This window comes from Haliaeetus albicilla, chromosome 25 (assembly GCF_947461875.1).
Source record: "Haliaeetus albicilla chromosome 25, bHalAlb1.1, whole genome shotgun sequence".
NCBI lineage: Eukaryota > Metazoa > Chordata > Aves > Accipitriformes > Accipitridae > Haliaeetus > Haliaeetus albicilla.
The window spans coordinates 23,317,617-23,333,302 of record NC_091507.1 but is presented as its reverse complement, the minus strand read 5'-3'; the positions used below and the strand labels follow the sequence as shown (position 1 = coordinate 23,333,302).

Here is a 15,686-nt window from a genome sequence, read left to right as displayed (position 1 = left end):
CAATACCAAATTTTTTCATTAAACACCACTGACAATCTCCCAGAAAAACACTGTGTCTTCTCTGCAGTTTGTATTTTAGAAGCTTTTTAAAACATTACTGTGATATTCAAGTCTACAGAGATGAAGGCAGTTAACAGATCCGCAAAGTTATGGAGTATAATTAGGTTATTTTTCTCTGCTGGTACTAAGTATCTTTGAGTTGAAGAGGATGAGATGGGCAGAATAACAGCAGAAATTTGCGGGCGGGGGTCTGTTTGGAACCTACCTGTCCAGGCTGTGTGAGCCAGGCCAATCTGTAGACTGTGTGTGGTCAGGAAAAGGTAGAGCATACAAGTTTGCAAGCATGCATTATTAGTGCTGGATTGATGAAGAAGTTAGAAACCAAAGAAATAAACCATTTGAATTTCTCAGCAAAGGCTTCTTTATATGCATGTAACCAGTGTGCCTAATTTGGATTTCTGGAAAGGAGATAAAACTAATTATCAGTCAGTCAACCCACAGGTGAAGAGTAGATAAGAAAGTAATGAAAAACAACCTATGTGGATTTGTTTTAAAGCTTTCCATGCCACCATATGTATCAAGATCAGAAACAAATGAGAAAAATTAATCTAGATTAAATCTTTATAGGCTGGGAGCCTCATCAAATACAAAAGTGCTCTCAGAAGCCGCTTCTCAGCTTAGAGGCAGATACACTCTACACTCGCTCCTCCCCTCCCCTGCAGGCCCTGTGTCCTGGTTTCAGCTGGGATAGAGTTAACTGTCTTCCTAGTAGCTGGTACAGTGCTGTGCTTTGAGTTCAGTATGCGAAGAATGTTGATAACACTGATGTTTTCAGCTGTTGCTCAGTAGTGTTTAGACTATAGTCAAGGATTTTTCAGCTTCTCATGCCCAGCCAGGGCACCTGACCCAAACTGGCCAACAGTGTATTCCATACCATGTGACGTCCCATCTAGTTTAGGAACTGGGAAGTGGGGGGCAGGGAATCGCCGCTCGGGGACTGGCTGGGTGTCGGTCTGCAGGTGGTGAGCAATTGCTCTGCGCATCATTTGTATGTTCCAATCCTTTTATTACTACTGTTGTCATTTTATTAGTGTTATCATTATCATTAGTAGTTTCTTCTTTTCTGTTCTATTAAACCGTTCTTATCTCAACCCAGGAGTTTTACTTCTTTTCCCGATTTTCTCCCCCATCCCACTGGATGGGGGGGGAGTGAGTGAGCGGCTGCGTGGTGCTTAGTTGCTGGCTGGGGTTAAACCACGACACCCTGGCTGTCCAAGCTGGGAGGCACTGCCTATCCACATGCCTAGGTTTCTCCGAGACCAACGAGGACACAGGAGCCCAGGTCTCATTCTGACAAGTAGTCAGGACATGGAGATAAGAGGTACCTAATCTGGGCAACTCTTCTGTTCCCACAGTTCAAATATAACATGGTACAGTTACTGGTGATTCACTGTCAAACTGGAAAGTAGTCGCACGTGCTCTGTCCTGGGCCCAACAGAGAATACACTGATGAAACGTACAGATGACACTAAACTGAAAAGGCTTGAAAAGAGGACAGGATTAGACCGCAGAAGGGTTTTGAAGAGTTGGAGTCAAGGTTGAAAATCAACATCATGAAATTCAAAAAGTGTAATACAGCACATATGTGGTAAGGAGAAGTCAAAAGCATGCATACGAAATGAAAAACAACAGCATAGGCAGCAGTCCAGAAGTGAAGGACTAAGGATTATAGCTAATCACAGAGTTGGCTGTTGTTTCAAGAAAGGGAAATTTCATTCTAGCATGGCCTGAGTTAAGTACTTCACTTGTTTCAGCAAAATGCACTCTAACAAGGATGCAGCCAAACTGGGGGGAAGTCAGAAAGGCTAACAAGAATGATAATTATTTCAGAAAATGTGATATCCAATGAAAGGCTGAAGGATTTGGTTCAGGGGAATGGAAAACTATGTGATCTCAGCAGCTCTCTTCTAAGCCCTACAATTCTATTTTAACTAAACCCATTATCATTTATTTAAAAACTCTTATGAGATTTTTTAATAAAAAGTAAATCTTAATAAAAAGACAAATAATAAAAATATATGAAACATACACTATGTTTTCTTTGAAAATAAAAACAGGAGAATGATCTTAAACAACGAAATTTTCATGTAGCAGTAAAAATAAAAATCCAAGAAGAATGCGTTGTCTAAAAAAACCTAATATCTCTACCACCATTAAGTTTCTAAGTAGAAAGCTGATTGCCTTTCTCCTGCATATTTCCAGATGTTTCTAAACTGACATAAGCTGATCTCTTGGTATCAGTGGCATACATGTGTGCCAAAAAAGGCTGCCTACTTTTTCTTACAGTATCCGTTGGTCTTCATGGCCACAACAGTGTTTCCACTATATGTTTTACAGGAAAGACAGCTATTCTCTTCTGGCAAGCCCTAGTTTCTACTTTTAAAATTCCTTTTCTTTTGAGAGTCTTCTGGTAAGAGGTAAAATGGATTTTATAAGGGCAAATTGAACCTCCTCCATCCAACCAAAACCCCTTCTGTCTGTGATTAATCTTTGTTTCTACGGAGTTGAAAGACACTGGAAAAATATCTGCATTTGCTGTGTGAAATTCTTTAATCTTATTTTAAAAACTGTTGTCTCAAACTAAGATACAACTGAACTCAAAAGCATTGCTGCTTAACAGTATATGAGTGTTAATTACACTTATCCACAGTTAGAGATTAAAGTTACCTTTTTCTCCTGGATCTCCCTTTTGGCCTTTGAGACTAACCATGTCCATGGTGTCCATTGTTCCAGGTTTTCCTGGGAGACCAGCTTCACCTTTATCTCCTTTGACACCAGGATCACCCTGAGGTCCAATTACACCTTTGAAACCTTGGCTACCTATAAAGGGATAGCACAGAATATTATGGTGGCATATAAAACTTCTCAAAAATATGTAGTAGACAATAACAAATGCAGTTAGCTATTTATTCAAATTTTGAGCACTGAATACCATGCTCTGGAACACTTCATTTATGTAATATGAAGTTTTTTTATACCAGGACTTCACAATAGCTCTGTCAAAAAAGTTGACATATTTTTCTTGCTTCACAGCCATTAATTTTAGACTCTCAAAACAATAGGGATAGGAGTTTGGCAGTAATACAGGGCATTATTTGAAGGATTTAATTAAGACCTTCCTGCTGGCTTTTTATAATTTCAAGCACAGGGTTTTTCTTGGAGTAATACCTATAGCATCCTCGCACCTAGCAAAACCGTATGTTGCTGAAGAACAGATCAAAAATCCTGGCTCAGTGCCCAAATACATGACTGGTCCTAGGATATGGCTTTCTAAATTACACTATTTCTAACTTACAGGGAAGTTACTTGACATAAAACATTCCTTAGGCCAAGCATACTCCTTGTATTTGGTTATTTCCAGACTTGTCTTCTGTTGGGAAAAAGATAGATTTTACAATTCTGATTTTGAGAAAATTTCTCTCTTACCTTTTTCACCAGGCAACCCTCGATCTCCAACTGGTCCAGGAGTTCCTGGCAATCCAGGAGTTCCCATAACTCCCATTTCTCCTTTGGCTCCTGAAACCAAAGTGAAAAAGTGAATAACAGAAATAAAGCAAGCAGTGTAAAGAAGTACAAGAAATGGAATTATTTACTCCCTATCATATTAGGAATTGCACTACTAAAGGACAAATGGGACAAAGAAGGTGATTAATCTAAAATAGCCTGACAGAGAAAACAACAGTAAAAACAGTGTTATGAAAACCAGAATAAAACACCCTTTGTAATGGGTTTTTGACAGATTCTTAAAACTTCCTATGACAGTAAACAGTGCTGTCACTAACAAAGGCATTATTAAAACCACATTCTGTCACTGAAACTGTGCAGAATAATCGCCTTTCATTATTACAGGCTAAAGGCTAGTTCCTGCAAGTCGCTGGATTTGATCTACCGAAGGACTTGAGTAGCAGTTCAGTTACACATGCACAGAGCTGCTTTACTGACATCAGCCCATGTGGTTTCCCAAGCTTGGACTCTTTGATGGATCAATTCCTAACCGAGTGAAAGGGCATGCTACCACAGCTTAATAAAACAGTTGTCAAAGATGCTGGTTTCCGAGGGAAAAGACGTTTACCTGCCGATCCTTTCTGTCCAATGGTCCCCTGCGGACCCGGCAGGCCGGGTAACCCCACAGACCCTGGTACTCCCGGCTGGCCCTGGCTACCTTTATCCCCTTTTGGTCCTGGCATATCTAGACCTGGGATACCAGGGAAGCCCCTTTCGCCTTTTATTCCAGGAAATCCTAGGAGAAACAGAAGACACAGGATTAGTCCTTAACGGAGCACGGGGAACACCATTAACAAGAATATCTGATAATGTCCATCTGCGGGTCAGAAATTACATGGCATGAAGAATGCTTAAAGCCAGACAGCAGAAACAGTCCTCATTTTCTAAGTGAGGCTTTGACCCTATATATACTACCCACCAACGACCTGAGGAGACGGAAGAAAATGGCTGGCGTTTCCTCAGGAGGCCTCGCCCTGCGTTTTGTCCCGGACGGAGGCGGCCCGCCGACATGCCTCCCCGTGCACCCCCACCGACCTTGCACCACAAAACGGTTCGCGAGCAACGCTGTTACCAACGCCGACATCCATTTATGCCAGAAGTCTGCTCTGAAGCACTGTGGTGGGAGTATTTTCCTCTCACCTGGCGGTCCCTGGGGTCCCGGCTGCCCGGCGGGTCCCGGCAATCCCTGGGGGCCCAGCCCCGGCGCGCCCGGAGGGCCCTGCGAGCCTTGCAGTCCTGGGAGGCCGGGGTCGCCTGCGGGGAGACAGAGACATGGGCCGAGCGTCCTCCGACGTTGGCTGAAGATGCTAGACAAGGCGTTTTGGAAGCACTTGGCCAACAAAGACCTCATTTCAGCCTCTAACACCGCCTGCCTGGGCTCGGAGGAAGGGCCGCTTTGCTGCTAGCATTTGCTTCTGGTGGTTGGTAGGAGAAAACGAGGGGAAGGAAAAAGGGCAATACCCTGAGGTATCAGTAGGGTATCTCAGTGGTGAATAGACTTTTTTTCTGCACCTACAGGGGAGCGACTTTAAAAAAGAAATAGAAATACAGAGCTGTCTTTTTCAGGCGACATTACCTCTGAATCCTTGCTGTCCCGGGACGCCCGGGAAGCCTTGCTCTCCACGTAAGCCCGGCAGTCCAGGATTTCCCTTTTCTCCAGGGATGCCAGCTGGGCCTGGGGGGCCTGGCAACCCCTTAGGGCCAGGGAGACCCACACCAGGTTCACCCTAGCCAAAGAAACACAACAGACTGGGAATCAACACATCAAACCCAAGAATTCATTCACTGACTGTATTAATTAAATCACTCAGAGGCAGAGTGCTATACGTGACTTCTGGGGAGAGCCATAAGCCCGTTAGCATTAATGTCAAGCATTCATCCTTCTACTCTGTTCCTTTGTGTGCATAGTGGGAAACATAAGATGAAAGATGGTTTGGCCAACTTTTTTGTTTTTAAAGAGCAGGATCTTTGCACACACTTCTGTTAAAATGGGCGGTCACAGATAACAGTATGAGCAGCTGACACCTACTTTTTGACCTTGTAAACCTGGTGCACCTGGCAAACCATCCAGGCCACGGCTTCCCGGAGTCCCCGGCAGACCAGGAGAGCCAGACTGACCTTGGAAACCTATAAAACAAAAAAAAACCTTACATCATTACTGTCTCTGCCTGCAAGAGTCCTTGCTGTTTCTTCAAGCCTCTAACTGAACTATTCACATCCTCACAGGGACGTGTTTAAAAAGGTCTGTGTAGTCTTTTATGTCAAACTTCTAAGGATGCCAGCGCCCAAATGCCTCAACAGAGATTCAAATGCTGAGCTTCGTGCAGCATTTGGCTTCTGATGAGAAACAACTATCCAGAAGAAATAAATGCTGAGTGTCTCCTCTTAAATAAATAGCCTTGTGGGTTCATGTCATTGAGAAACATCCTGTCTGCAAAACTGGGTTCCCAAAGTCTTCTTCAGAAAAGGCAACTTAATGTGTGGGGCATCAGACTGAGGGATGCACAAAATCCATCTCTGAATCAACACCTTTTGTTTAGTATATGTCATGTGGCATGTCCTGCTACACATCCTGCTGTGGGTTGCACACAGAAGGCTTCTATGCCACGGCTGGCCCATGCACTGCGCCTTGGGAATGCAGGAAGGAATACGTAAAACATTCTGCAAATTGCTTAAAGATAGCACTCACTCAACATCTGCACATGCTCAATAAATTGAGATGAAGCTCCTCTCCCCAGCAAAGGTCTCAGGGATTGGGAAATCCACCTTTTAGACTAAGCCCCAGGGAAGTCATTGGGCAGAGCTGAATTCAAGGAACGGTCCTTGAAAGAAACGTATTTGATATGCCATTCCTTTCTTGCTGGCATCAAAGAGCATATAGCAATCCTCTTCCAGATGCAATGGGCCTCTTCTGTTCAAGCTCATCCCACACCAGTCTTGGAGGAACTAGAGGTGGTCACAGGTAAAGATTTGCCCCTTCTCCTTATTAAGTCTTTCTGACCCTCCCAGTTCACTGGTGTGTGGAATCATAATAAATGAAATAATGAAAACACGAAAGAATTTTGGGGATTGAGGTGGCTGCTGAAAGCTCAGTCATCTAGTTCTAAATGGGTAGCAGCACTATGAAATACATCTCCCCAAAATCCCAAACTAGAATATTAACATTTAGACTCCCTCTAAGCTCTGTGCATACCCTGACAATGGCCATGCAGGGAAGACTGAACTTATGCTGAGTAAGCTGGTGTTCTAACCAAACCACTCTCAGCTGCCTGGGACACAGCAGAGCTGCTAGCTCTGGCCCCAAAATTCTATAGTTACGTCAGCATGGTTTTTTGACCAACGACCCACAGTGCTTCATCTCTCAGAAAGGTCGCCTCATCTCTCAGCAACCTCAGTTGCTACCATGTGAGATGTACTGTATCCCTTTCTATTCTGGCAGTAGCTTTGACACTGTCTGTACCTGCGCCAGATCACTGCACAAAGCAAGTGTGCATTGAAAGTGTGCTTATGGTGGTGCCGGTGGACTTTCGCAAGGGACGTTCTTCAGCTGCATCTCCCAAATGTCATGCAGCCATGATGGATGATAGCGCTGGCCTCCATCCACACTCCAGTTACACCAGCTCTGTTAGATGGATAACTTTATCTTACCTTTGGGTCCTGGAGGTCCAGGGAACCCTATGCCTGGCTGCCCAACAGCACCTTTTTCTCCTGGCAGGCCGGGTCTACCTGGAAGCCCAGGATTCCCTTTGTCACCTTTGCAAGGCAAAACAAGACAAATATTAATACAAAGGCTAGCTTCTGGGGAACAGAGCCATTATGATCATCAGACAAAGATTAACAGGCTACTCTACTGTACCTTGGGGTCCAGGGAAACCAGGTGGCCCAGGAAGGCCATCCGCCCCAGGAGGTCCGGGGAGCGGTACAGTTCGTCCTGCTTCGCCTTTTGCTCCTGTGAAGGTAAAGATGTATTAAATACAGGAACTGATGAAATTAAACAAGGGAGTTTCACCTAGCCAGCAATACTAGTCCATCCGTACCATTACAACTGACTTGTTACGAAGTTTTTTTGTAGAAGTTTCATAGGGTGAACCTAAACCACCCTGTTTGGCCTAACAAACTCTTCAAGAAAATCACCCTCAAAGATTTGCAATTATACTGTTGAAAGCAAACACTGATTTAAATTAGAAAGTCTTTTTATTTCAATCTTAAATTCCGGTGATCCTCTAAGTTGTACCACTTAAAGGGCACAATTTTTTTAAATTTTTTTTTTTTTTTAAAGCATACGATAGCCTTACCTGGAAGGCCTGGTGAACCTGGGATTCCAGCTAAGCCTCTGTCTCCTTTGTCACCAGGTAACCCTGCAGCGCCTATCCCAGGAGGGCCAGGAAAACCTCTTTCACCACGTACTCCAGGGAATCCAGGTTGGCCAGGGGGACCGCGTTCTCCTTTCAAGCCAGCCGTACCCTAATTTTTGGAAAGTATAAGCGTACTTCTTGCCTGATTGGCAAGATACAACATGTCATCCTTTCTCTTTGAATATTTTGTAACTTTGATTTAGCACATGTCTCTGTAAGGCTGAAGAATGTGGATTTTTCATCACTGAGTTCAGTGAAAATAGAACTGGGTTCCACATGGAATAGGACATGGAACTCATACCTAGTGTGCAATGCAGCTAACTGGACCATGTAGGCTATGTTCCCAGTGGTGGATCTGGGAGCAGATGTGAGCTCCACATTCAGCTCCACATGCATATCAGCTGAACTCTCTATCAATGCAAGACTTTGAAGCATTAGTTTCCACAAGAAGAGAAGTGTGCTAGAACAGAGCTGAATCTTGTCTTAACAATCTCTACTCAGATAATGGCATTCCTTCAGTCATATCCAGGTATCAGCTAAATCATCCACACTAGTTCTCACCATCAAGCTGTGAGAAAGGGAGAAAGGAACAAAACTATTGTCCATGCCCACAACTTTATGGGGCAAGTAACCTTGCTCTACAGTCCTAAAAGTCCTAAAAGCCATGCTGAATACATCTGAGTCAGATCACTTATTTGCATGACATGCAAAAAGAAAGGGTCAAAATCTAACTCTGAAATAGTCTGTTGTTGAAGGACCATCCTCCTCACTAGTTCCAGGGAAACTGGAGCCTTCCTCTAAGGAAGAATGAACTACTCAAGGTAATGACAAGAAGTGGAACAACGAATGAGGCCAATAAACATAAAGCATATACAGGGCATAAAAGCATGTGAATTCTGATCTGAAAGACAGAATATATAGGACAGTATGTAAACATAAATAAACACACAGTAGGACAATATGTAAACATAAAGAAACACACATACCGATGCTCCTTTTGGACCCTGGAGACCTGGCAATCCATCTTTTCCCGGTCTTCCTTCTCTTCCAGGAGCACCTGGTTGTCCTGGGAAACCAGGTTCTCCCTTTTCACCTTTCAGGATAGAATCATAAGAAAAATCTCCTGGTTCTCCTTTTGCCCCAGGGCTGCCCATAAGTCCTGGAGTGCCAGGGGGTCCCTGAAATTTCATAAATTCAGATGTCATCAGTTGCTCTACCAACCTTTCAACTGACACAAAAGAAAACAAATCTTCAGAAATTAAAGACTAGACCCAAATCAAGTAAACCATTAAGTTTTCAATTGAGGAGGTCAAATGAGAATATTTTCCAGGACACAGCAGTGTGAATAAGGAATTAATGCAAATCTTCTTGTCTCGACCATTTTGTTACTTATCATATCACGGGTATATCATTTTAGATGGTGCATATAAACTTACACCACTTACACGAGAACTGCAAGCCATGACACCAAAAAACTACTCTGAATTTTCAATAGACTTCCCACTGGATTTCAGTTATACATATTTATACAACATCAAGGTAAATGGGGCTTTTTAAAAAGGCATTTTCAGAGTTATAGTGTCTGCCCAAATCTTTAAATGATGAATTCTGTAACACTGTGGAACTTATTTCCCTGACGCAAACGCAACAAAAGTATCTCTACACTTCCATCATAATTTACAATACCAGCAGAAGTAGTACTAGCACAGGAAAATAACACACTTCCAGTATGCAAAGACAAACTCAGTCAAACTTATAGGTTTAAATTGCTTATTTAATTGATTACATTTAAATGAACTGTAATATTAATCAAATACACAGATTGTCTACAAAATTAAATTAATTATCTTACACAAAACTCAAATGTTATTTGCACAAGAGTTAAGGCTAACTGAAGGCTGAAAGCTTCTCCCTGGGTAGTTTATTTATGATATTTAGCTGACACAAATATATGTTTCCCTTCATTACTAACATTCACTGATTTTGTGCAATTAACAATCCCAGTCAGCTGGTACTACCAGAATACTATGCACATGCTCAGAAAAGAGTTTTGAAGCTCTCCTGGGAAGAAATTATCTACCTAATAATATACCCATAGGATTTCCAGAATTCCAATTTTTCCCTACACATTTTCTGGGACTCAGATGAACTTTTCTCATAGGAACAGTCTCTCTCATTTCCAGTGAATCAGAGCTACTCACTAGGGTAGAAAAGCACAAACTTCATGGGCAATGTCCACTGCTTATGTGTGCCCTCCACTTAAACCTGAACCAGAACACGGTCAAAGGTAGTCTTTCCATTAGCTTTGGTGGGTCCTGGCATGATGCTCTGGCATGGCTCTAAACAATGTGAGCTTGCGAGGCTGGCCTCTATGTAGTTTTTCCAAGCTAAATGGTATGCTGGATCACCGTCTGGCTGAACTTTGTGGAGCAAAACAAGCTTAAAAGCATTCAGAACAGCAGCCAGTCCTTGTCTGATGAAAGACATGAACAGAACTTAAGATGCAATAAAAGGAAAATACAAAGGTGTGGCAAAACATGTCCTGAGAACAAATGCCAGACATGAAAAATGCTTAAATACACTATGATGTCTTTTATTTTTCTCCACTGTGTCTTTCATGGATCCCATTGATATTATAGTTAATTCAGTTGCTGAGTAATACCATCTTATTTATCACAGTGGAAATAGAGAATGCAGTCCGCATCCCAGCTAACTTTCACTGGCTGAATTCAGGTATTTAGCCTTTATTTATACTCAAGGGAGAGAAATAGATTCCTTGAGTAAGGAATTCATACAGGTGGGTTGGTTTAACTTCTGAAGGTGCCTCTCTCTCACCACTGGTGATAGAGGGAGCTTGCATAACTCCAGTGTGTGTTAAAGCTAGTGCACATGAATGTCACTGAGAAGTTATGTTGCCAAAAGTGATCAGCTGGAAGGAGAAAACAGCTTTGGGAAAAAAAGTCTGGAAAGACTCTGACAAACTCAGTCTGCTTACGTTAGGAATGGTGTCAAAATCCATGTTATACTACAGGAACATGCATGCTAAGGTAGGTCTTGACAGCATACCACAGTGTATGTAGGCACACTGAAGTCACCTCTGAAAAGATCAAATGTGCTAGTACACTGCTCATCGAGGAGTAATTTGTGTTACATTTTAGACAAGTGCTATGCTTACGGCTGTTCTGCTTCTGATATCCAGCCTTACTCACTGAGAGTCGTGTTGCGCTGGGTCAGCATAATTTGTTGCGATCATATTATCAGGATGCTATCCACTTTCACAGCCTTCCTTTATTTCTTCAAAACTACTTAGCTTTCCTGCTAACTAATTATGTTTTATGGAATATGCTGCACACATTTCCCAAAATTCAGACAAACTGCCAAAGTATATTGCATGCTAACATTAGATTGCTTACACTACACTAGATGGCACTGTCTCTCTCTCAATATACGTACACAACAGCAGAGTTTTTGGAACGATTCATGAGGAGGTCAGGGCAGACCTGCGTTTCCTACAAAATCCTACTTTTTACCCAACTCCACTGCTTAGGTTGCTCAAGCCAGAAGGTCATGTGTCCTGCTGAGTTCATATGATGGGCAAACACAGAAACAGAACCCATTTCTGACAGCTCCTTCTTCCTCTCATAGCTCTAGTTTATTTTGCTAAGCATAGTTCCTTAATTTTATCATATCACTGGGCTGGTCTGTTTTTAAACAGAACTATTACACAACCACACTGATCATCACATGCTTTTTGATCACATGCCCCACAGGACACATAGCATTTGGCAAGGCATTACTTACAGGTACGCCCGGAAGGCCATCAAGTCCAGGTAAGCCTCTGTCACCCTTGAAACCTGATTGTCCTGGAAAACCTTATGAGAGAGACAAAAATACAATTCTGTTTATTACATGCTTTTACAAATAGTTCATTGTATGTGAATTCTTTGTGATCCTTCTCAAAGTGTCTCATTCCATCCCCAGTTATATCAACATAATCCTGCTAAAGTCAGTGAAGTTGTCTGGATTCATGTGCTCATGTGCTATATGTGTCCGCACTCATAAACTCAGAAGTTGATGATTCATTTGACTTAGGAATGAGTTCACCTTACTATTTAGACCTATCATACAACCCACCGCAGTCTTGAAACTATCTAAACCGTATTCATTTTTCTTAACAGCCACTAGAACAAACATCCAGTACTATATCACTGTTCGCATGTGGCACTTCTCTCATATGGTAGCAGAAAAATAACTGGTTTTTTCGGCCTCATTATTTAATACTAGGATTGGGAAGATATATATATGGGCCACTGCCAAGCCTGGGCACATAAGGCAAATGCTTCCCACATTATTTTTCACTTTCACAATCTTCTGTGAAAATATTTGGGCCACAGTTTGCAAAGACCCTCCGCTGTGGGCAATTTCTGCTTCCTTGGTAATTCTTGTTGATTGCATCAGAAATTTGGAATCAGGCCAAAAATAGGAATATTGCATCCTCCTTTCATTAGTTTCACAAACAATTTGATTAGCGGGACAAAAAGTAATTTCATCATATATGCTGCATGTTTATATTTTAGCCTACGTAGCTAATTCTCAGGTAGTTAATGAGTTTTTACCTGCTGGACCTGGTGGCCCCTGTGGTCCTGGAAGTCCAGGAGGTCCTACTTTATCACATAAGGCACAGGATTCACCTTTGTCACCTGAAAAAAAAACCCAGCAGAAGTAACAAATAACAATGAAAAGATTTAAGACAACTGCAAGTAGGTGGATTCAGGGGCAAATGTCAATTTAATACACTTCATATTGAAAGAATAAAAATAAATGTGCTACTTCTAATTACATGCTTCAAAGAGAATTTATCAGCAAACTGATATTCAAAATTCTTTAAAATTTTTAAAGGAATGGCATGAAAATCAACTTAAGTCTTATCCTAGGGATAATGTTTAACAGAACAGTTAAAAGGGACCAGGCTGAAGAGGATCAAAAAGAAGAAAAGAAATATACACTGGGTATAGAAGAAATAAAAAGATTAAAGCAGAAAAAGGAGAATCTCTATAGTCACTGCAATTCTGCAGTTTTCGAAAAGCAGTGAGCAGAATGAGATTAGGAAGGATCAACCATCATGTAAATGACTGCAGCTCATTTTTTTATGTCCATTTATTCAATGCTGCTATAACACACAGTTGACAGTCCTATTTATAGGTGTTACAATTTTAGCTTCAATTATAGTCATGGCAATGATTCATAAGCCATTTCCACTCCCAACTCATCTGCCCCTCTCTAATTCTTCATCTCAGAATTCACATCTTAAATTGCCATGAACAGCTCAATTTACACTTAATGGGGCTATCCTCAACCCTTTCTTTCTTCCCAACTCCTCTTTCAGCCCTGCACCGCCCCTTATCACTTCCCAGCAATGTGTAGGCTAAGTGAAATGTAAGTGAAGTTTGTCACACAACTCAATATCCAATATCCTTCTTTTACTCACCAGAGATTCAAGAAATTCAAGAAATTCAACTCACCAGAGATTCAAGAAATCTTCAATGTCCATGAACTATTTGTTTAACTAACTGTAAGTACACTTTTCCTGGATCCAGCCTAACTTGCTCAGCCTCTTTACATAGCCAAGCTCGAGAGTATAGACCACTACAAAGCAATCACTTTAAAACAGTATTACCTTTCTCTCCCATCTCTCCTGGAAATCCATCTCTTCCTGGAAGTCCAGGACTACCTGGTGCACCAGGTTCTCCCTGCTGGCATTGATCAATTCCATCTGCAATGGAAATGCAATAAAGAACATTGTTTGACAAGTGCAAGTTTCCATTATAGGGATGCATTTATGAATGTCCCAGATCAATGTATCTATGAATAGCTATATCTATCTAGGAATGTATCTATTCCATATATACTGCTTAAGAAACCCTGAATTACAGACAAAAGACAGGTTCTGGCCATAATAAGGTTACAAACAACTTTCACATAAAATCTATTTGTATTTTAAGCTTTGGTTAAGAAAGGTGCTATGGGTGAAAAATTGGTGGTTTGACCCTGAAAAGAATGGAGAATATTGACGTCCTGAAGAAATTAATTAAGTAGAGTTTTTTTACCCTGACTTTTGTTTCCAATGTTTTAGGAAACTTTCTAGGTCAAGAGCAGCTTGTTAACATCTATTTAACTTCTTCACACTGATCAAGCTTCCTGAAAACAAGAAACCTCATATGTTAGGAACTGAAATAGGTAACAAATGAGAATATTTAGCAGGCTTGATATGAGAATACAAATTGTGCTTGTTCTGACCCAATACTATATGACATCATTTTGGCCAAAGCCAGTACTCAAAACGTTAATGTGAAGTTTGGCAAACAACAGTTAAATGAAAACAAATTGTTTCCCATTATGCGCTTGAAGAAAGCTAAAGAAGTGTCTGGGGAAGGAGCAGAATTAAGCAAGGACAGAAACATGTTGTATGAAAAACAGGAATTGCTCTTATTTTTAGGGCAAGGTAAGATCTGGCTATTTAATTCCATGTTCTAGGTGCTGGATTTTGTACTGCTTCATCAGCAAACACAGCAACAACTAGGCATCTTCAATTGTTTTTGAACAGCATATTTTTGGTTAGGAATTCCATAGAGAATAATGCTCAATAGTTTAGTACCTAAAATACTGTAATAGGTATATCATTCTTTATGTTGAAATCACAATTTAACTCACAATATCAGTATCACCTATAGCAAAAGTTTTCCTTCAACAGAAGAGTTAAAACATCAGTGGTAAGGAGCTGTTAAGCATAGACCACTTTCATATGCACTTTTTTCATTGCTTCATTGCAGAGCAAAACCAAAACATTTTTCTCTTTAAAAATGCTTTATCAGAATCTGATTACACATAGCTGTATAATGTTGTTATCATTATGACCAATATTATTATGTATTTGTCACATCATTACTAGCTTTTCATTTACGTCTATGAAGCATGTGTTGACCCCATTCTGTAAGATAATTTCCTTTTACAATAAAAACTTTTGGCAGACTAGTATCTCAGTCTGCAGTGCTTACACCTGTTCAATCTGTTACATCGATTGGTACTGTGGACTTGTAAATTGTGATATTGAACAGCTACCTTTTATGCTAAGAACAATATTAGTATCTGTTATTTTTTTAATTGAAAATCTACAAATATCTCTAGGTTGGCACATTAGGACACAGAGGAAACTAATATGTGTTAAGGTCAGTTATTTGGTTATGTTGTAACAGTCCACAATGAACTTTTAAAGAAATTTTAAAAACATTTATTTAGCAAAGAATCCTTGTCCCAGTAAGGAAACAAGAGGGTTGCTGCATCACAGAACAGCTTTTACTCGGTCTCTTAACAACTCAGGTACGTTTCTTCCACAATGTAGATGCATTCTGATTATAGCTTTTATAATTTATAAAATAAAATTAAAAAAAATATATTTTATAAAATAAAATAAAATTTATATTTTATTTTTATATTTATATTTTATATATAGCTTCTGATTATAGCTTGTCTCTTTTTTCTTTTTTATGTGCATGCAATGTACATTATTGTGAAAAGCAACCCAGTGCTTTACCTACCTGTTTTGCCTGGAGGACCTGGTGGGCCCGGCAACCCTGGGGGACCCGGGAAACCATCTCTTCCAGGGGGTCCGGGTAAAGAGAATCCCGGAGAACCCTTTTCACCTTTTTCACCTCTCTCTCCAGGGACACCAGGCGATCCTACCCTGTCTGGAAGTGGTCGACCTTTGGA

At 41.0% G+C, this 15,686-nt stretch overlaps 1 protein-coding gene across 1 annotated transcript in view; it reads right to left on the bottom strand.

Moving 5' to 3' along the window:
* COL4A1 (collagen type IV alpha 1 chain) overlaps window positions 1-15,686 on the bottom strand; it is a 125,614-nt gene that overhangs the window by 25,823 nt on the left and 84,105 nt on the right. The window contains exons 21-34 of the mRNA XM_069770285.1: window positions 15,515-15,679; window positions 13,597-13,692; window positions 12,536-12,619; window positions 11,721-11,791; window positions 8,906-9,097; window positions 7,860-8,028; window positions 7,421-7,513; window positions 7,213-7,317; window positions 5,594-5,691; window positions 5,141-5,291; window positions 4,705-4,818; window positions 4,133-4,300; window positions 3,487-3,576; window positions 2,728-2,880 (exon numbers count right to left, since the gene is read on the bottom strand). Of these exons, the coding sequence (XP_069626386.1) occupies window positions 2,728-2,880; window positions 3,487-3,576; window positions 4,133-4,300; window positions 4,705-4,818; window positions 5,141-5,291; window positions 5,594-5,691; window positions 7,213-7,317; window positions 7,421-7,513; window positions 7,860-8,028; window positions 8,906-9,097; window positions 11,721-11,791; window positions 12,536-12,619; window positions 13,597-13,692; window positions 15,515-15,679 (1,749 nt within the window). The remainder of the gene's footprint in view (window positions 1-2,727; window positions 2,881-3,486; window positions 3,577-4,132; window positions 4,301-4,704; window positions 4,819-5,140; window positions 5,292-5,593; window positions 5,692-7,212; window positions 7,318-7,420; window positions 7,514-7,859; window positions 8,029-8,905; window positions 9,098-11,720; window positions 11,792-12,535; window positions 12,620-13,596; window positions 13,693-15,514; window positions 15,680-15,686) is intronic.